Raw genomic sequence first — 22,042 nt, 5'->3', positions numbered from 1 at the left:
CTCCATTTGAAAAATCAATGAAAAATATTTGATTCCATATTGTTGGGAATTCAGTTTTTAGAATTGTTTCTTCGAGAATTCATTTGTATGGGTGCTGGAAAAAAGTACAACAATCGTTAATAAAAACACATATTTATATATAAATTGTTTTTTTTTTTAATTTTTATTATTATTTAAATATTCAATCAAAAAATAGTTGTAAAAGATTTCTTATTATTCTCAGTTAAAATAGATATATGGTTGGTTGTTGTATGTAATATATATGTGTGTGTTTGTATGGTGGAGAAGTGTGTAATATAAATATGTTTTTTTCTAAATGTATATAAATGTATAGTACATAGTATGAAAATAGTGTTGTTGTTTTATTAAATATACTACTGTAATTTTTTGTGATCAGTCGTCTCTGGAATAAAACAAAATATCTAGAAATGTTGTATGGTTTGTAATATAAAAAATGCTATTGGCAACAAAAATAGGCCTGAAAAAGAAATTCAATTGTTTAGAAACAAATCTAAATATTTTGCTTTGTCTTCTCTTCCGATCTACATTTATTCTATTTCAATTTTATTTGTAACCAAATTAAACATTTGCTTCTATTTTCCAATTGGATTTTAAAAATTCATTTGTTTATCTTTTGTTTTTTGGTTGAAATGTTTAATTTGTGTGTTTTATACTTCTAAGAAAAAAAGGAAAATCAAATTCAAATTAAAATTTAAGAGAATGACAAAAAAATAATAAGAAAATCAAATTAATTAAAGGTAAATTATTTCAAATTTCCTCAAGTTTTTTTTTCATTTTGTTTAAACAAATTTTAGCAACTGAATGAAAATTTAATAATATAAACAATTTAAGGCACTTAACGAAAAACGCTTTGTCGTTTTTTGTTTTTAAGCAGCATCATATAATGACAATGTTTGTAGTTTTTTTTTTTTTTTTTTTTTTTTAAGCAATTAACAATATTATAATAAAAAAAAAAAAATTAAAAATTAATAAAAAATAATAATTTACTACAACTACAACAATTTGTAGTTAAAGTTAGTTAACAAAACTATATTTAAATAAAAATTATGAATAATAATGTAGTTACATATTTGGGTTTACTCTGTGTTAACTCTGTTGCAGCAACATTTAGGGCATGGCATTTAATTGATTTGAAAAAAAAGTGTTGGCTAGAATTCCACTTCTGTTCTAGTGGCTGAATGGCTGGCTTTTGATATATATTTTGATTTTGTTGTATTTCATTTGCTGTTGTAATTAATTTGAAGCCGCTACAGCCACTGGAGCCGTAGTAGTTGCATTGTTGGTTTGTTGTTGTTGTTGATTTGCATCGGCTGCAGTGGGAGTATCATTTGCCACTGGAGTTTCTGTTTTTATTAACACATTGTTGTTATTTGTGCTATTGTTATTGTTGTTGTTATTGTTCTTTTGAGTAGAACGCTGATTACGTTTGCCACGATTTTTAGGTGATTTTGTTGTGGAATCGGGCAAATTAGCATTATTACCACCACTAGCTTGTTGTTTATCACCACCGGCACCTTGCTCCACAGGAGCACCATTTGCAGCAAGAGGAGCTACTTTACCATCGTTTCTAACATTGTTGCGTACTGTGGAAAAAAACGAAACCAGGGATTAATTTTGAAATATTTTATAAATTGCTAAGGATAATTGTTATTAAATGATTTTATTAAAACAATTAGTTAATTTAAAAAATCTAAGAAGTCCTATTTTAGGAACTACAATATGCATATTTCCAAATTTGTATTTATATTCAAAAACCGCCGTCTCATTATTTATAAAGTCGGCTTTGAAACCGCAGAATGAATATTTAAAATTCATAATCGGTATACTAATTATGAATCATGTGTATGTTGATATAAAAATTATTTAGAATCTAAAATTCAATGACAATCTAAAATTAAAAAAGAAACACTGGTGTTACGCTAATTTTAAATTTTAACAGAAATTTATGCGTGTTTATAAGAGTGCCTCATGGTTCGGCACTCGGAAAGTTAAACCCAAATTTTTCAACCAGAAAAAAATATTCATGCTAATAAAATATATATATATATATATATATATGTATTTAGTTTTAAGACCCTCGGAGTTCAGTTAAATTTCTTAGGCCCACAATTACTTGTAGTATTCTAGTATTAATTCATATTTTCTTCCTCTTATGTCAAAAATTCAGATAAAATAAAATTAAAATACAAAAGAAAAAAAGGAAAACAAAAAAATATCTACTTACCACGCCTATTACGAGAACGATTGAGTGGTTTAACAATCGGTTTAATAGTCGTCTTGGCTGGATCATAATAACTATCAAACAAATCAGCCAATTCTGTTTTATCCTCATCCTTGAGCTCTTCAATGGCCTGCAAAACTTCAACAAGGCCATCACGTTTCTTCTCGGTCCAAATGGCGTTGAGAGTTTGCAAATCATAACCATGTTCGGCCAAGATGATACGGAATTTAACAGCACGCACACGATTGTAAAGTATTGACTTAAAATAGTTCAAAAATACTGGACGGAATGAATTTTGACGTTCCAGATTTTCGTTTTGTGTTTGTAATTCGTCCAAATCACACTGAATGGTTTGGGCATAAGGATTAATGGCCGTTAACAATTTATCGAGAGCATTTTGTGAATCGAGATCTTCTTTGGAGTCTTGATTACTTAAATGCAAAGCAACTTCATAGGCTAATTTGGCACGCACACTGGCACTTCCATCAAATAATTCACGTTCATTGTTGTTATTTTGACTAGACTTGTTAGTCTTTTGTTGTTGTTGTTGCTGCTGCAGCTGCTGATCTTTGGCAGCAGCAGCTGCACCTTCTGTGGTGGACGATGCTACATTATTATTGTTGAGTTCAACATTATTGACGGCATTGGATTTCAAAAACTTCGATAGTTTTCGTAGCGTATAATGTTGCAGGGACTCATTGGCATTGGCCTTGGCCAAATTGAGACCGTTAGCGAATGACTTAACAGTAAATAAAAACCTGTCCAGCAGGTTATATTTTTTAAGCGATTCCAAAATCATATATGGAATGAATTTACGCTCTTCATGATACAATAGAATAATACCTTGCGATGTGGCATCTTTGGCTTTCAAAGCTTCGAGCCATGCGAGAAAATCTTTAAGAGCAGCGATTTCCGATTTTGATTTAATAATCTGTAAAACAATAGAGGAAATTTCAGTAAGACGACAATTGTCAAAAAAAAACTCTCATTTAATTACCTTGTATGTCTGCATTGACTTGAGCATGCGATAGAAACCAATGGAAATTACACGAACTTGATGACGTTGACGAGCAGCTGGATTTAAATTCATATATGGCATAATATACTGTTCAAAATGATCTATGGGAGTATAGGCAGCCAGCTGAACAATCTGAAAGAAGGAAAATATACAATTTTATGGCATCAATAAAATGTTGTAGACATCAAATCTACTAACAATGTGAGGTCATGAGACTATTGCGGGGAATCCCCATTTTTTTTTTTTAAATCGAGACATGAGGCAGTTAGTCAAAATATATTAATTTAATTAGCATCAACGCATTTATTTAAAGACCCTCAAAAAATATTATTTTTAAATTAGATACTGTAGCCGATTTTGGTAGCTATATACGGGCTCAAGTGAAATTCTGGAAGCCGATATACTAAGATCTGCGAACTTAACAATTCTAGTTCATACGCTTACTTAATGATTAGAAATACGGCTCCCCGTTAGAAATGAGACTATTGCGGGGAATCCCCATTTTTTTTTAAATCGAGACATGAGGCAGTTAGTCAAAATATATTAATTTAATTAGCATCAACGCATTTATTTAAAGACCCTCAAAAAATATTATTTTTAAATTAGATACTGTAGCCGATTTTGGTAGCTATATACGGGCTCAAGTGAAATTCTGGAAGCCGATATACTAAGATCTGCGAACTTAACAATTCTAGTTCATACGCTTACTTAATGATTAGAAATACGGCTCCCCGTTAAAAATGTCGATTTCAATTATCAGATATTTGAATGAAGTGAACCCTTCCTTCTTCGCGAAGGCATGGTACTCTAGAATCCCCAAAGCATATTATTCTTAGCTTATGACAATTTCCGTTACTAAAAGCTATTATAAAAATCAAAATTTCTTTATGAATATAAAGAAAAGCAAAATACAATTAAAAAATGCACACAACTAACAAAAACGTGACTTTTTCAGTGAGAACCAATTTTTTAAATTGGTTCTCACTGAACTAAAAAACACAATCCAATGAGCAATATTTAGCATTAATGATCACTGAGCACATTACTCGCACACACTCACACAGATAATTTTCATTAATTCTATTATAGTATACTGGAGGAGGAACGGAAAAACTTACCTCGTCAATTAATCTGCGTCCGGTAGTGTCGATGTCAATGCCAACTAAAGTGTATTTGCCCTTTGGTAGGGGTGTTGTGACATTGTTGGTGTTGTTGGCATTTGTTGTGGCAGCAACAGCAGTTTCAGCACCGTTTTGTTGCGGTGTTGTCGCCGCTGCTGTATTTGTTGTTGTTGGTGTTGTAGATGAAGCGACCATTTTGTTAATTCTTTTGTTGAAACAAAATTAATTACTCTTTTTCAAATGCAATTTCTTTCAAAACACTCAATAGCTATGTGTTCTGTTATTTTTAAAAAAGTATTAACTGGAAAGAAAATAAAAACAAAAAAATTAGTAACACATAAAGATCATAAAAATATGGAAATAATTTCAAAAATTGTGACAACAACCACAAGAAATATAGAAATTGATCCACCAGAGCACTGAGCGAGCACAACTCACCGATGACCAACTTTGTTGTTCCTTCGTTTACTTGTGAATAAATTGTCGTGCAAAAAAATACTGTTGCTCTTATCGCCGTTTCAAATGATTTTTATGGATTTTACAGTTTGTGCTTATTAATAATTTTTTGTTGATCTCAAAACGCGACCAAACCAGAGAGTTATTAGCGTTGGTTAGCTCGAAAAGGGTGTTTTGCTTTGTAAGGCAAAATGAAAAATGTTTACACAAAGGCAGAGAACCTATTTAAGTAATTTGAGTAGTAAGACCAACAGAACTGAAAAATTGATACCGTCAATTAAATATTAATCTGATAAAAACACAAAACATTCGATGAAAATGGGGAAGCCCATGTTTACAATATCAATACCAAAGGCGATAATGGGATTTTCGGAATTGCCATATTTTTTTCTTTGTTTATTATAGAAGTTTTAAATAAGCGGTTTTAGCAATGCCACTGAATTCGCACATTCCGATATAAGAAATTTGCGATGGAATTTTACGAAATAGCTTCTTAACTTTTATTAGAAGATAAATATAAAAAATTAGAAATATTTCTATAAGGGACATGTATAGTCCACCAGTAGTCGATTTTTTACTTAAATAAATTGTTTTAAAAGGATGTTTTCATCTGTAATGCATCAGCAGAAGTATATACAAAATTTCAGTAATTACACCCTCTGCCTTATGGAACCTATAAAGTATATCAGAGCAAAATCAGATCGGAGTAAAATTTTAAGTCTAAAGAGGATTTCACAATATTTTAGATATCATCACTATTTTTAAGGGTAGTTTTAATTTGGCCTCTTAGAAAATTTAAAAAATAGGTTTAACAAAAATTACGTCCTATTTCATTTTTGTTAACAGTAATTGTCACATTTCCAATAAAAATTTGAGATTCTCAAAGAAAATTCCGGCAGGAAAAGTTGTTGCATAGCTCTCATTATTAACAAATTAAAAAATTTTCGGCATACGTCTGGTGTAAGGCCTGGTGTAAGGAATGTGTGAACTTATTTGATAAGAATATTATATTTTTGTAATCAGGGCAATTTCGGAATCCCATATCAAAGAATGGACTTCACAAAAAAATACATTTTTATAATCAGGATTAAGACCGTTAAGACTTTGTGGGCTAATATCTTAGGGAGTATGGATTTCTGCAAGGACTATATGTGTTAAGAATGTAAAAAATGCCCTCGACGGGGCCCTATACTTACAAACAAATTTTTTTTCATGCGTATAAAGTAGTTTGGATTCATTAAAAATTAAATAGACATAACCTTCAAAAATAAATGCCAAATAATATAAAAATGATTTGAAACATGACCCATTAATTTTTTGTTACAATATGGAACCTTGAAATTTATCACTCTATAGTGCACATTCTCCTGACTTCAGAAATACATAGCTTGTAGAGAGAAGGCAATATATTATAATTATATAATTATAATGCAGTGTGAGCTTCTGTAGTCCGATAATTACTTAGCTTATAACTTCTGCTTATGCCAGAGAGTGGTCTTCAGGCATAGACATGGGATCATTCAAAAACGCGAAGGATAAACTATTTTTAAATTAATATAAATAGGTATACTCAATTTTTTTTAATTAGAACTTTTTAAAATATTTTATAAATTATTTTTTTCTGTAAAATTAAAAAAAAAACACGTCAATGCAGTTTATTGTTGCAATCTAAGAAAATCAAATAAATAAGTTGGTAGTATGTTTTATCACAATTTTGTAATATCTTCCATACTCTCGCAGATTCAATTAACAATAAAATATTTAGGTGTAAATATAAAATATTAAATTTTAAAGCAAGAACCTCTTGTTTTATCAGCCTTAGAAAATTAAAAACAAAAGAAAAATTTAGTTCAAATCTCATTCCAATATTTTATGAACTCACAATCTCCATTTTGTATTTGATTTCAATTATTTTTTCAAATATAAACTTACCAATAATATTTATTATTTATAAATTACTTTTCACAAATTATCGAATGTGAATATAAATTATTCACGAAATTTTTTTTATTAAAATAAAAATTTTAAATAGAATTGGAAAAGATCCTATTTTGAACCAGCAAAAAGGTCTTATGCAATACTTGTAGGTTTTACAAATAAATTTACGAAAATGAAGATCACAACTATTCACCTAGGTGATGATATGCAATTTTGGAACTAAAAGCAATAACGGAATATTTCCAAGAAGACAACAATAAAGTAATTAAACAAAAAGGGATAAAATATATGCAAATTTGAAAAGAATATTACAACTTACGCTATCTCGTTTCAAACACATGATTTTAAGCTATTTCAAACAGAGAGAGGGAGAGGATATTCCAATGGAATGTTTTGTTTTCTCGTAAGTTTCTCTTTTGAGTGGAAACTATCCACCAATTGTGGTTAACAAATACCGGTAGTAAATTGTAAATGAGGGAAATCCAAAATTGCACACAACAGCTCCTTCTTTCTTGTTTCTTCAGTCCATGTACTAAAATTAATTCTGCATTTAAGTCGACAATTTCGATTTCATTTATCTTCGGTTGGTGGCACGCGGAAACAATTCGCAAACAAAAGAAAAAAACTATTTCTTGCTTTTTCAACGTTTCAAACGATGGAGACGCTTTCAATTTCTAATTTCAAATGAATTTTTGAAGTGGCAGAGAAAAATAAATGCACATTTCCATAGCCTATTTTGTTATGACTCAAATAAATAGTTATAATTCAAGACAAGTAGTTTTTATGCAAACTACAAAACAGGGCAAAGAAAATGTGTTGATATTTCTGCATGTGGAAAAACACCCACATCCCACTGCTTTAAGCAAGCTATTTTCATAGGATATGCTGGGGCATTTCTCTCTCTATGGTTTTTATTATCGTTCGACTTGGTTGCGGCGTTTAAAAATATGTTGACTTGCTGGTTTTCTTCCTTACGTAGCAATTTTATTTATTTGCCTGACCGTTTGCGTTTTTGCATGGATCAATCTCGCTCATATGATGTGGTTGGTCGTCGTTCGAACGAACGGTCGGTCGGTTCAAGTGGGGGAGTCAACAGTTTATATTACTTACGGAAAAATGTGGTTTTATTACCGCAACAACTGCTTGTCACTCCTTTTAGTCTTTGATGAAATCTATGTTGCTTTGAATACTCTTTGTTTTTGTCCTTTTCTCATAAACTTTCTTTATCTTTTGATTAATTTTAATTATTTTAACCGAAAAAATCCCGTTGAAATTTGTTCTAGAAATAAACAACCACGATTGCAGCAACACTTCTTATTCAATGACAACGTCGTATTGACTCTGTACTCTGATAAGAGTGTGAATTGACAGGGTTGCATTTGTAACCACTTGACTGCTGTCATGATCAGAGATGAGAAAATATATGTTTTTAGTACATTTGTGCACTTTTTAGCATTTTTACAAAACAAAACTAATTGATGTTGAAATATTTAAACATCAGTTTCGCTGGGCCAAGGGCCGTATTTTATTATCAAATAAAATTAAAACGTTTAAATTTATTAACAAGTGAAAACATTGCTTCAATTAAAAGATCATTGGCACTAACATCTACTTCGGTAGCATCGGTTTGTCATTTGATTCTCCTTGAGTTGGGGAAGTCATCCTCTCCTGTCAAGGGCGAATCATCCCTTGCCATAGACGGATAGGTTCGGTTTTCCTAATTAAATTGAGTATGTCTTTCTTAGGTGCGCCAATTTCGCATCGATGATCTTGGTATAATAGGCGGATCCGATACTATGCTTCGAGTTTAATCTAGGTTTGGAAAAAATATCACTAAATAAAAATAAACTAAACTAAATTTATCTCACTGGTTTAGACTATAACAAGTTTGTCTAAAACAGGTTTGATACTGATCTATTTCGAAAAGGTACACTATTAAACTGTATACGTAAATTTCAAATATTAAATAAAAACAATTGTTACAAGTTTTTGTTGTTGTTGTAGCAACAGAATACATGCGGGGTGTCATTCATTAACTGGTTCTGTTTCTTCTACCTCCAAGAATATTGCAACTTGAACGGGTTGCGTCCACAGTGAATACGGTGATATATGAGTTTAGTAGTTGAAGAGGTGCAAATACTGTCACAAGTTGTTCCGTTTATGTGACATCTTTTGAATCAGATATTTGAATACTAGATTTTCTTCCTAAAACCGTGACAAGAATATTATAAAAATACTGATTAATACCGTTATAGGTAGATTTTAGTACGTACTCATGAGAAACAATTTTTTTAATTAAATTTAAAAATTCGGATTCAATTCATTTTTTTAGATATTTATTAATTATTCTATTAATATTTTGTTATTTAACATTTTACAAATATTTCGGAGCATATAAATTTATCTATTTTATACCGTTCTTATTTCTTTATTTAATCAATCATATTGTTACGAATATAACTTTAGATTTAAGTTAATTTAGATGAATTCCGTTAATTTAAGAATTTGAATTGTAACGTAAATTTCTACAACGCAGTTTATTTGAATAACTTCACAACAACAACCACTGTATAGATTTTTCTACATCCTTCCATTTCCTCTTTCATTTTCTATTTTGTTATTGTCGTACAATTCTTGTTAAACGTCATTCCTCTTTCTTTGTTATTCCCTCGCCTGTATATGTGTTGTTGTTATTCCTCTTTCTTTGTTATTCCCTCGCCTGTATATGTGTTGTTGTTATTGTAAGTTTGTTTACTCAAGTTTGTTGTTGTTATTGTTCACTCAGTAAGTTTGTTGTTATTGTTACTCAATGTGTTTGTTGCATTGCTAGATTGTTCGTGATCTAGGTGTTACCAGATCGTCTAGAAACTTCTGTAGCGACAGGCAGGGCTCATATAAATAGAGGGAATGGAAAGGCAGTGAGTCAGTTGTGAATCAGATCGCGAATTGAAACCGTCGTGTAAAGTAAAGTGCAAAGTAAAGTTGTGTGAATAAAATCATTGTAATAATCGTAATCCGAAAGAACCTGCGTTTTATTTGGTACGAATTGTATCGGGAAATAAAACAACGTCTACACGGGATTTAAGTGAAATCCAAGAACGTAACAATTGGTGTCAGAAGTGGGATTACGATAATACTACGATGAAGTTTAAGGATCTACGAGTGGAAGACTTGAAGAAGGAGCTCAATAAATTGGAATTGTCCTCTACTGGCAACAAGGCTGAGCTACAAAAACGTCTGTTGGATGAGTTCGAGCGCCGTGGTATGAACATCGATACATATGAGTTTGACAGCAAGGATGAAGTGGATTTATCGGAAATGGGCGAATCCAACGGTGGGGAAGTCTCGTCAGTAGCTGCCAGGGTTGACGATTTGAGAGAAATGCTGGCTAGAATGTTCGAAGAGAATGCCAGAAAGTTTGAGGAAAATTCCAGAAGAAGCGAAGAGAATTCCAGAAAGTTAGAAGAAAACACGAGACGTATGTTCGAAGAGAATTCCAGAAAGTTAGATGAACTCAAGGCAGAGAATTGTAGAATGTTTGACGAAAATTCGAGAGTAATGAACGAGAAACTCGAAAACATTACAGAAGTTATTGGAAGGAGAGTGGAAACCGTGGAGATCCAAATTAAAGAGTTGGATCAGAAAGTGCAGTCGGTTGACGAGAAGATTCTGTCTGTGGATGAGAAATTTCTGGCCCACGACCACAGGTTTACGAATCTGGAGAAGAAAATTTCGGAACTGGAAATTAAAGGTGGTCCGGTGCGAGCTCCTGATAACACATTAAAAATCAAACCTCCTGTATTCGACGGCTCTACGTCATTCAATGTTTTCAAGTTACAGTTCGAGACAGTGGCTTCTAGAAATTCGTGGAACGACAGCGACAAAGCGGTTGCACTACTTCTGGCATTGAAGGGCAGTGCTGCGGATGTTATACAGAGTATTCCTGTCGCTTCTAGAAGCAACTATGAAGATGTTATTGCTGCACTGGAACGTAAGTACGGTGGCGAACATAAACAAAACATCTACCTTATGGAACTAAGGGGAAAAGTACAGAGGGCAAACGAGACGCTACAAGACTTTGCAGCTGAGGTGGAACGTTTGGTGCTAATGGCGTATCCAGGAGAGAATCACCCATTGCTGGACCGTATGAAAATCGAAACCTTTGTGAATGGCATACGTGACCCTGAGATTAAATGTGCAACATATGCGTCACCAAAAGCGTCGTTTGCCGAAACTGTGTCGTTTGCCCTTGCCCAAGAGACGGCAAGAATAATTGTTAAGCCCCAGACCCACAAGATTCGCCAACTGGAGACCGAAGGTTGCGAACCCAAATCTCTCGTTAACTCGATCAAGGACGCCATGAAGCAGGTAATAGAAGAAACAAAGTTAGTAGGGATGACTAAGCCCAGGGTTAGATGCTACAACTGCGATAAAGCAGGTCATATTGCGCGCGAATGCAGAGCTAAGCGCAAACGATCCAGGTCATCGTCACCACCTCCAACGAAAGATGGTAGAAGAATGGCTCAACAGCCCACCGATGAGTCACCGTTAAACAGAATCAAGCACAGAGAAGGCGGAAAACACGGTAATGCTGATTCCCTGTCTCGTCGGCCATGCAAGGTAGAATACAGGCACTGCTCAAAGGCGGAGTGCAAAGAGAATATCGTTGATGTCCGACGATTGCAGTTTGAGTCGGGTGAAGATTGGTCGACGGAACAACGAAGAGATCCCATTCTGGGCAAAGTAATTTCGGCCATAGAAACGGGCAAGCGACCTAGTCGCAAAGAAATTACCTCCGAAAGCCCTCTTTTAAAATCCTATTGGGCCCAGTGGGACAGTTTACTTATAAAAGATGGCTGCCTATATCGCAAATGGGAAAGTGAGGACGGTAAATCTCACCGGAACTTGATCGTCGTCCCAGACTCCAAAATAAGAGATGTCTTGTCGGAGTTTCACGATGGGCCAAGTGGAGGACATCTTGGCATAGCAAAGACCGCTGAAAAGGTAAAGCAGAGATTCTACTGGGTCGGCTGTCAAAAATCCATTGCCGACTGGATCGCCAATTGTGAAAGGTGCATAAAAGCTAAAGGTCCAACACGGAAGAGTCGAGGCTACATGCAGCAGTATAATTCAGGAGCCCCTTTTGAAAGAATCGCAATGGATGTAGCTGGGCCGTTCCCCACAAGCGACTCTGGGAACCGGTATGTCTTAGTGGTCATGGATTACTTCAGTAAATGGCCGGAGGTTTATGCTATCCCAAATCAAGAAGCCAGGACAATTGTGGATGTGTTCAGCAAAAATTGGATTTGTCGCTATGGTGTTCCATCTGAGGTTCATTCCGATCAAGGTAGGAATTTTGAATCAGCGATCTTCAAGGAAATGTGTGACTCCTACGGAATTAGGAAAACCAGAACGACGCCCCTACATCCACAATCAGATGGCATGGTGGAAAGATTCAATCGCACCCTTGAAGAACATCTACGGAAAGTGGTGGACAGTGGCCAACGAGACTGGGATGAGCATATTCCAAAGTTTTTATTGGCTTATAGATCGGCCATTCATGATTCCACATCCCGGACCCCAGCCAAAGTTCTGTTCGGAAATGAATTAAAGCTACCTGGCGATTTGATATTCGGCGCTACCCCAAACGACGATGTGAACCAAGATGAAGACAGCCAAAACTCTTTTAGTAAAGTCCACGATGCAGTCCGACATCGAATAAAAATGGTTAGCAACCGCATGAAGGCAAGGTACGATCGAGCGGCAAATACCGATGGGTTTCAAGAAGGGCAACTGGTACTATTGTTCAACCCACAACGAAAGAAAGGACTATGCCCCAAATTGCAAACGCACTGGGAAGGACCCTACAAGATTGTCACGAAAATAAATGACGTCGTTTATCGCATCCAGAGGAGCGACAGTCCCAGGTCGAAGATGAAAGTTGTACATTTGGAGCGGCTGACCCCCTACGGAACGGGAACTGTGCCTATTCGGGACGAACAGGCTTAAGCGGGGGGCAATGTTACGAATATAACTTTAGATTTAAGTTAATTTAGATGAATTCCGTTAATTTAAGAATTTGAATTGTAACGTAAATTTCTACAACGCAGTTTATTTGAATAACTTCACAACAACAACCACTGTATAGATTTTTCTACATCCTTCCATTTCCTCTTTCATTTTCTATTTTGTTATTGTCGTACAATTCTTGTTAAACGTCATTCCTCTTTCTTTGTTATTCCCTCGCCTGTATATGTGTTGTTGTTATTCCTCTTTCTTTGTTATTCCCTCGCCTGTATATGTGTTGTTGTTATTGTAAGTTTGTTTACTCAAGTTTGTTGTTGTTATTGTTCACTCAGTAAGTTTGTTGTTATTGTTACTCAATGTGTTTGTTGCATTGCTAGATTGTTCGTGATCTAGGTGTTACCAGATCGTCTAGAAACTTCTGTAGCGACAGGCAGGGCTCATATAAATAGAGGGAATGGAAAGGCAGTGAGTCAGTTGTGAATCAGATCGCGAATTGAAACCGTCGTGTAAAGTAAAGTGCAAAGTAAAGTTGTGTGAATAAAATCATTGTAATAATCGTAATCCGAAAGAACCTGCGTTTTATTTGGTACGAATTGTATCGGGAAATAAAACAACGTCTACACGGGATTTAAGTGAAATCCAAGAACGTAACAATATAATCCAAGACGAAGTCTGTGAACATTCCTTTCATCTTTATTCTTATTGATAGTTTTCTTTAACATGCACATTCTAAACAATGAAATCTTGTGTGTCACCCAGTGTTACCAATAGACATTATGCCCATAAACAAAACAGCTGCTTTAAACTTCAATTAAAATATATATTTGATTTAGTTTTTATTAAAATAACATATATTAACAGCTTTGACAATATATAAATTCGCTTGGACAATTTCCGTTAAAACAATCAACTTTTTTCGCCTCGACAACATCTGTTCTGAAAAAACAGCTGTTTCTTTATGCTAAATTCGCCTCATGCCATTGTAAAATTAAATAAACCACATCAGCTGAGTGGTAGTAAGTATTTAGGTATTTAAATAACAAAAATTTATAAATATTCAATTGTTTTTAATTAATTATACAATAGGTATAGAGAACAAATACATCACATACCGAATACACAATTGGGTAAATATTGGTGCAATTGCTACGTCAAAAGTTGGATAATAGATAATACAAAAGACTACAGGCAAAATATCGATTCCCTGATAAGAAATACCTCGCCACATTGCTGCAACAATTTTGTTACTTAAATACTATGTTGGCCTTTATAAAACGTAAATTGTCTGAATCGGATTCCACAACGAATTCGAACGCCGCCATAGCGGAAGACCAGTTGGCCAGTAAAACGTCAGAAATGTCTTTGAATTCAAATGAGACCATTGATGTGGGTGAAGATGCCTTGCTGCAGGAATTGGGCTATAAAAATGCCACAGACTTACAAGAGACTGTCTATGGTAAGTTATGCAGTGACTGGTGTTATTCATGAATAATATATATTTTATTCTTTTGTGTTGTAGATTGTTTGAGAACAATAAGAGATCCAGAGAAACCTGCTACATTGGAAGATTTAAATGTAATTTATGAAGATGGTATATTTGTAATGCCATCTACCAAATCGAAAGTTTCAGTGGTAAGTTTTGGGGTAATTTTTCGATGATCATTTCGATTTGAAAAATACATGGAAAATCACTTGAAGAAAAATCATGGGAACATGTTGAAGATAAGTGCCGGGTTGATGTAGTATTTATACCACATGAGGTAGGCTTTGGGGTATAAATTTACTTTTCTTTTTATCAAAATCGAGTATCAATATAGACCCACATATAGAAAAACGTTTACGGTCTTGGATTTCAGTGATCTTTTATAATCCTATTGTCTAAGGCGGATGGTAACATGTTTTAAACTGTTTATTTATTCATCGACCAAAATGGAGTTATAAGCTTTCCAAGCCTGTAATAATATTTTCGTTCAAAAACATTTTTTCATATATTGAATATATTGCAATAATTGATTATTTTTCTTCATTTAGGTTCGCATTGAATTCAATCCCACAGTTCCCCATTGTTCCTTGGCCACACTGATTGGCTTGTGTATACGAATCAAGGTGGAAAGAAGTCTGCCGCACAACATTAAGTTGGACATTTTCATTAAAAAGGGCACACACAACACCGAAGAAGAAAGTAAGTAGTATAGACTAGAGATTAGCGATTTGAAATATTATTTATGTTTTGTATTTTCTTGCAGTTAATAAACAAATTAATGACAAAGAAAGAATCGCAGCGGCAATGGAAAATCCCAATTTAAGGAAATTAGTGGAGAATTGCATAAAAGATGAAGAGTGATATTAAAAAAGAAACACAAATTCTAAAAACATCAAAAACTTAATTTAGTTTAGAGTAGTAAATGTGTTACAAAGACACGTTGAAACGTGCCTAGAAAGGGGTAGACTAAGATATTTTTTTCCATTTGGTGCGTGAACTACGCCAATCGCCATAACAAATTTGTTGTTTTTATATTTTTTATCTAGTTGTGTTTTTCTTTTGTTGTAATACCAATTGAATTGATACGAGTTGTTTTTTATTTAAAGTAATCACTTTGTGTTTATGAGTGATGTCGTATTAGTAAAGACGACACAGAAAAAAACAATGTCGTGTGCACACAAAATGACTTACCGGTAATAAGTGCCACCAATATCTATTGAGTAAGGCAAGTAGAACTAAATCAATATGGCGTTCATTGGCATGCTTCACGCGTAATTTCTGAATGAAGTTGTCTTATCACAGAGACAAGCAGCAGCAGGGGTAGTCTATGTGGATTTTTGATAAGAAAAATTAATAAAACTATAAAACTGCAATATTTTTTTACAATTATAATAAGTGTATATAGTTTCAATAATACGATTTTCGCGTACGTTATTTGGTTATTTGCAGAGATGTGTGTGCATTCAATGTTTGTTCACTTCGAATTCGACGAGTTGAGATGTATTTATCACCAGTACAGTACCTTGAATAAATGTTGAAACCAGTACAGTACCTTGAATAAATGTTGGAACTTTGTGGAATTTTAAAAATGGAACCACACAATATCTTCGTTATTTTTCATATGAAATCTGATTGTCTTGATAGGAAACTTTCGATATTAAAAATTTCTGTCCAGCTAGATGACAGCCGTTTGAACAAACCTGTATCGCCATCAAATTAGTTGTAACACATGTGGTCCAAGCTTACTTGGGACCTGATGATCCGTTAGTGTTTTTTGTGATAATTGCGTGCTGGTGTGCTTGGAAATTTATGGTCTTCCACACACATTTTTTTGGGAGTATAAATCACAATAGAGTTTGATATTTCGCACATATAGTGTAACTAATCAAATAATGATAAAAATGGGATATATCGGTCTTGATATAGCCTTTTCTCTTTTCCAATATAAATGTCTAAATTGTCATTTGTCATTTTTGTAAGTGAAAATTATGGAAGAGAGAATTACGATTATCTAATTGTGTAATCAAATCAATACAATATGATTATGTTATACAATATAATATTGGTGTATACAAAGTGACAATTTTTAGGTTTTACGACCTGCCTAATGGTGTTTATCTGGGGTGCACGTACTTGCGAAGGCAGCAACTGTTTAATATCGGTCTATGTTTGATATAACCCTTATATAAAGACGAGCCCTTTATTTATTTTATTTTAATGGTTCCAGCCAATTTGGGGAATATAAGACATTTTTGGGAAAAATCCCTTTCCATATTCTTTTATTCTTCTCTTATATCAACTTTCTTATAAATTGGATTTCCATGAATTGTTCTACCTATTGCTAGAAGATCAAACAAAACCACAGCAAAACAATTTTTAAGAAGATATCTAAATTTTATTTCCTTTAGCCCACTTCCATAAAGTTTAAAGAACTTTTATGTGAGAAACCAAAAAAAGAAGTCACAAAAAAAAAATCGAGCGAGCTGGCGAACAAAATTTAGTAGAATACCAACCAACAACCAAAAGAACGAAGTAATGAAAGCTTTTAACATAATTAAAGTATAATGCACTTGCAAGCGTAATAATAAAAACTGCAGCCGCAACCAAAAAACACACACACACATGAACGTAACTACACACACGTGTTCGTTCTTTCAATAAAATAACCCAAATGAAATTAAGAAAAATAAGGATGAGAGGTGAAAAAAAGACAACCTAACCTAAAGCAAAAACTATGACCATTCTGACGGCAACGACATTAAGAAGAAAATCCTAAGAAAGAGATTTTAAGTACAGATTGTGGAATATGAGAATGGTCATGTTGGTTGGTCGGTTGGCGGCAATGGTAAAAATAAAAGAAACAAAAATACAAAGAAGAACAAAAACAAATAGAGACCATCCTTAATGGAAAATATAGAATATAAAATTTTCTTCACACGCACATTCTTCATTGTATGCCTCAAAGGAATATGTGGAAGGAAATGGACATTATGAAAAGACAACAAAGGCAGCTGAGAATGCATTTATTGTTTTGGTACTTCGAAGAAGAAGAAAATGTAACGGTAAAAAACCGCATTAAATTAGAAGTGGAGTTGTACAGTTGAGGGATTTTAATGCCCAGTAATGGTATATTTATCGGAAGAGGTAATGTGAAAAATGTATGATATTTGATGGCAATATATTCCACAGGGTCTACTATATTGGGATTTGGTAATATAATTATTTTCTATTCCTAGGATGTATAGATCCATTGTTTAGGGTACTGTACCACCATACTATATATACTGTACCACAAATCTATATATATAAAAGAGCTTAGTGTTAAGTGAGTGAGTGAGTGACTGACTGACAGATCATCGCCCAGACGAAACGGCAAAAGCTAGAAGCTTGAAATTTTGAGTGTGGGTTGTTGTTGGTGTGTAGGCGTGAGATAAGGCTAGGTTTTTGGAAATTCGAACTAGAACGGTACGAAAAGTATTAAAATGTACCAAAAATGGTACCTTATGTATTAGGCGAACGGGAAGAGCTAGAATTCTGAAATTTGAAATGTGGGTCACTGATGGAAAGTTAGAAAAATGTACAAAAGGGTTTTTGGAACCGACCTATTAGTGTACTAAAAGTACTAAAAATTACTAAATTTAGTTCTAATTTTATATATATTAAAAATATTGAACATATATAGCTATAATCTTGAAATTTTATATGGAATACAGGTTGGGAAGTGGTGTTGATATATGGAAATGCTTTAAAAAATTCGTACTTATGTTATAAAAAGTACAAAATGGTACTAAATTTGGTACTATTTGCATTTAGTTGAGTGTATAGAGATGGAATTTGGAAAATCGGAATCAGGACAACTATTGGAGCACAAGATTGAATTAGCTGTCAAAAATCGTACTTATGTGTACGAAAAGTACTAAATTTGGTGCATGTTGGAATTACGTGAACAGATAGAGCTGGAGCCTTCAAATTGTGAAAAAAATGACTGTTGAATGTAGGATTGAGGTAATTACTTATTGGTACGAAAAGTACTATATGGTACCAAATTTAGTACAATCCTGAAATTTGAAATTAAGATTACTGTTGAAGATTGAGCTATAGAGACATCTTTGCAAATTCTTATTTATGTGTACGAAAAGTACTAAACGGCACTAGATTTAATACAATTAGGATTTGGGTGAACGTAGAGAGCTGGAAACCTAAAATTTTGGAATAATGGTTGCTGTTGGAATATAGAATTGAGATATGGAAGCATAGTACTTATGTGTACTAAATTGTACTATATTTGGTACACCTTGATTATTTGAGAACGGATTGAGCTGGACTCCAGAATTTTTGAATTAAAATTCCTGTTGGAGTGTAGGATTGAGGTAGTTTAGGAAATTCTTAATTATAAAAACAACCAGTAAGGAAAGTAGTAAAGTCGGACGGGGCCGACTATATGATACCCTTCACCACTACAGGACTATTAACATGAAATTGGATGAAATAAAATATGTGATATTTATCTAAATATGAATCTACCTAGATCTATCCATAAAGTATGTAAATCGACTTCAAACAAATATAAATAGGCCATCCGTTGGGCTATGTCTGTACTTCTAGAAAACGCAACTACGTAATTCTATGCTCAATTTTGTACGTTGTGCAAACTTTGATGTCAACCTGACTAACATGAGGAGTTTGATGCCCAATTTACTTGAAATCGGGCGAAAATATATATGGAAGCTCTATCCAAATATTAAGCGATTTCAAACAAAGTTGTCACAGGTTAGGTTATACTAATTTCAGAACGTTTTGTTCCTATCAGCCTATTGGATCCTTGGTGCGTCAATTACTTATAATCAATCTATAATAAAAGGGAGCTATATCTAAATCTGGACCGATTTTCACGAAAAAAGGCAGACATCACTCTAGGCTCAATTCAGTACGTTGTGCAAAATTTCGTGCAAATCGAAAGATATATAGTGACTTTGGTGCATCATTTACATGAAATCGGACGAAACTATATATATGAGCTATATAGAAATCTGGACCGATTTTCTCGAAACTTGGCAGACATCACTCTAGGCTCAATTCAGTACGTTATGCCAAATTTCGCGCAAATCGAAAAATATATAGGGACTTTGGTGCATCATTTACATGAAATCGGACGAAACTATATGGGAGCTATATAGAAATCTGGACCAATTTTCTCGAAACTTGGCAGACATCATTCTAGGCTCACTTCAATACGTTATGCCAAATTTCGTGCAAATCGAAAGATATATAGGGACTTTGGTGCACCATTTACATGAAATCGGACGAAACTATATATGGGAGCTATATCTAAATCTTGACCGATTTTCACGAAACTTGGCAGACATCATTCTAGACTCAATTCAGTACGTTGTGCCAAATTTCGTGCAAATCGAAAGATATATAGCGACTTTGGTGCACCATTTAAATGAAATCGGACGAAACTATATATGGGAGCTATATCTAAATCTGGACCGATTTTCACGAAACTTGGCACGCATCATTCTAGACCTAAATGATTAGGCTGTACCAAATTTCGTGCAAATCGAAAGATATATAGGGATCGTTTACATTAAATCGGTTAAATATATATATGGGAGCTATATCTAAATCTGAACCGATTATTCCCAATTTCAATAGGGTTCGTCCTTGGGCCATATAAGTGGCCTGTGCCAAATTTCATTCAAATCGGATTATAAATGCGACCTGTACTTTGTTTACAATTTAACATCTACAGACGGACAGACGGACAGACGGACGGACATGCATAAATCGATTCAGAAAGTGGTTCTATGTATATTCTCAAAAGGAACCATGTGTCTATTTCGTTTCCTTTTGCCTGTTACAAACATATGCACAAAGACATAATACCCTGTAACACAGAGTGGTGAAGGGTATAAAAAGTACTAAATGGTACCAAATAGTTTGCAAAATTTTTTTTGTGCGTGAACGGATAGAGCTGTGATTCTGAAATTTTGAATTAGTACTACAGTTAGAGTGTAGGATTGAGACAAGTCAGTAGTTTGGAAAATTTGACATTATGTGTACTAAATGGTACAAAATTTTGTACAATTTGGATTAGAATTAACGGATGGAGATGGAAGGAAAATTACAGAATTAAGGTAGTTTTGGAATTTTGTACTTATGGACAATTAATGGTACTAAATATGGTACACTTCGTTGTCTGTGAGCGGAAATCATAAAATTTGGAATTAAAATTAGGGATTAGATTGTAGGATGAGACATGGAGTTGGTTTTGAAAATGCGTAATTATGTGTACTAAATGGTACTAAGTTTAGTACAATTTAGCTTTGAGTAAAAGTATAAAGATGGAAAACGTATATTTAAAAACCAGTAAGGAAAGTAGTAAAGTCGGACTGGGCCGACTATATGATACCCTTCACCACTTTGGGTATATTCTACATATGTATCCGAAAAGGAATTTTGACATGAAATTGAACGAACTTAAATATGTGTTTTTTATGTCTTTATGGAATCTATGCTAAATTTCATTTCATTTGGGCAAGTTTAGAGTCGTTTGCGCACAGTGGGACAGATTTGTGTAAATCGATTAAAAGCCAACTTGACACACTCTCTTCCGTATGCTGCACTGTTTAAAATTTAATCTCGATCAGACACCTATTGTTTATGTGGTGTACAATAAACATAAATAATTCGAAATTATATATGGAAGCTACGATATATATATATATATATGCCAATAAAATGATTAGCAGAGACTTTGGTGCACAATTTACCTTAAATCGGGTGAAACTATATATGGAAGCTATATCTAAATCTGAACCGATTTTCACGAAACTTAGCACACGTCATTCTGGACTTAATTCAATACGCTATGCCACAATTCGTACAAATCAAATGATTTTCAGAGACTTTGGTACCCCATTTATCTTAAATCGGACGAAAATATATATGGGAGCTATATCTAAATCTGAACCGATTTTCACGAAACTTAGCACACGTCATTCTAGACTTAATTCAATACGCTATGCCAAAATTCATGCAAATCAAATAATTTTCAGGAACTTTGGTGTACCATTTACCTAAAATCGGGCGAAACTATATATGGGAGCTATTTGTAAATCTTAACCGATTTTCACGAAACTTAGCACACATTATTCTGGACCTAATTCAGTAGGCTATACCAAATTTCGTGCAAATCGAAAGATATATAGGGACTTTGGTACCCCATTTACCTTAAATCGGAAGATATATATCCATGCTACGACAAACTGCGTTGTGCGAAAAAAATGCTATCCTAGTGTCATCACGGTCACTGATAATTTCGATGAAATACCATTACAAAGCTTAGTGGACCATATGATTGCTAGGATTATTGAAGCACGCCCAGAAAGTTTTCAAACTCAAATAATAATAACACCCAATTAACTGATACCTTGGTATAATGTCCGAAGAAGCTCTTGAAGCCAGGAACAAGGACTATCGAAACATACGCGAGAGCAATACAAGGAAAAATTCCAGGAAAAATATAATGAAAGATATCATAAATGATTTATTAGTTTCGTCAGACCCTTTGATATCTTCATTGTCAAATGGGTTTCAATTTCGTCTGCAAAAAATATTATTATGGACGATGATGTCAATTTTAAACGCTTCTAACGCTTAAAAAAAGCATTTTAATTTTCTGTGGGCTAAAAAGGCATTTTAAGGCTTTTAAACGCTTCTAACGCCTAAACGCATTTTAATTTTCTGTGGTC

At 33.8% G+C, this 22,042-nt stretch overlaps 2 protein-coding genes across 2 annotated transcripts; one reads left to right on the top strand and one right to left on the bottom strand.

The window, feature by feature from the left end:
* Positions 1-1,253: 1,253 nt before the first annotated feature.
* Positions 1,254-4,576, bottom strand: LOC133335484 (maternal protein exuperantia). Its single transcript, XM_061543757.1, has 4 exons — positions 4,379-4,576; positions 3,240-3,392; positions 2,246-3,173; positions 1,254-1,604 (listed from the first exon to the last, which is right to left on the bottom strand). The coding sequence occupies exons 1-4, from the start codon at positions 4,574-4,576 to the stop codon at positions 1,255-1,257; spliced, it is 1,629 nt and encodes a 542-aa protein (XP_061399741.1). The 3' UTR covers position 1,254.
* A 9,478-nt stretch (positions 4,577-14,054) lies between these two features.
* LOC133335497 (MIP18 family protein galla-1) lies at positions 14,055-15,160 on the top strand. Its single transcript, XM_061543772.1, has 4 exons — positions 14,055-14,258; positions 14,322-14,434; positions 14,834-14,984; positions 15,049-15,160. The coding sequence occupies exons 1-4, from the start codon at positions 14,060-14,062 to the stop codon at positions 15,144-15,146; spliced, it is 561 nt and encodes a 186-aa protein (XP_061399756.1). The 5' UTR covers positions 14,055-14,059; the 3' UTR covers positions 15,147-15,160.
* The last annotated feature ends 6,882 nt before the right edge of the window (positions 15,161-22,042 follow it).

The sequence above is a fragment of the Musca vetustissima genome, unplaced genomic scaffold (assembly GCF_032173495.1).
Source record: "Musca vetustissima isolate MV318-11 ecotype Yass unplaced genomic scaffold, APGP_CSIRO_Mvet_v1 utg9639, whole genome shotgun sequence".
In the NCBI taxonomy this organism is placed as follows: Eukaryota; Metazoa; Arthropoda; class Insecta; order Diptera; family Muscidae; genus Musca; species Musca vetustissima.
The sequence above is the reverse complement of the archived record's forward strand: the minus strand, read 5'-3'. Positions and strand labels throughout refer to the sequence as shown.

Bases quoted from the DNA above. Each gene is read 5' to 3' on its own strand.
- LOC133335484 (XM_061543757.1), bottom strand. From the start codon at position 4,576: ATGGTCGCTTCATCTACAACACCAACAACAACAAATACAGCAGCGGCG. The intron at 3,393-4,378 runs GTAAGTTTTTCC...TCCTTCTTTCAG, and splicing joins GACGCAGATTAATTGACGAG to ATTGTTCAGCTGGCTGCCTA. The intron at 1,605-2,245 runs GTAAGTAGATAT...TTTTTTCCACAG, and splicing joins TCGTTCTCGTAATAGGCGTG to TACGCAACAATGTTAGAAAC.
- LOC133335497 (XM_061543772.1), top strand. From the start codon at position 14,060: ATGTTGGCCTTTATAAAACGTAAATTGTCTGAATCGGATTCCACAACG. The intron at 14,259-14,321 runs GTAAGTTATGCA...TTTGTGTTGTAG, and splicing joins CTTACAAGAGACTGTCTATG to ATTGTTTGAGAACAATAAGA. The intron at 14,985-15,048 runs GTAAGTAGTATA...ATTTTCTTGCAG, and splicing joins ACACAACACCGAAGAAGAAA to TTAATAAACAAATTAATGAC.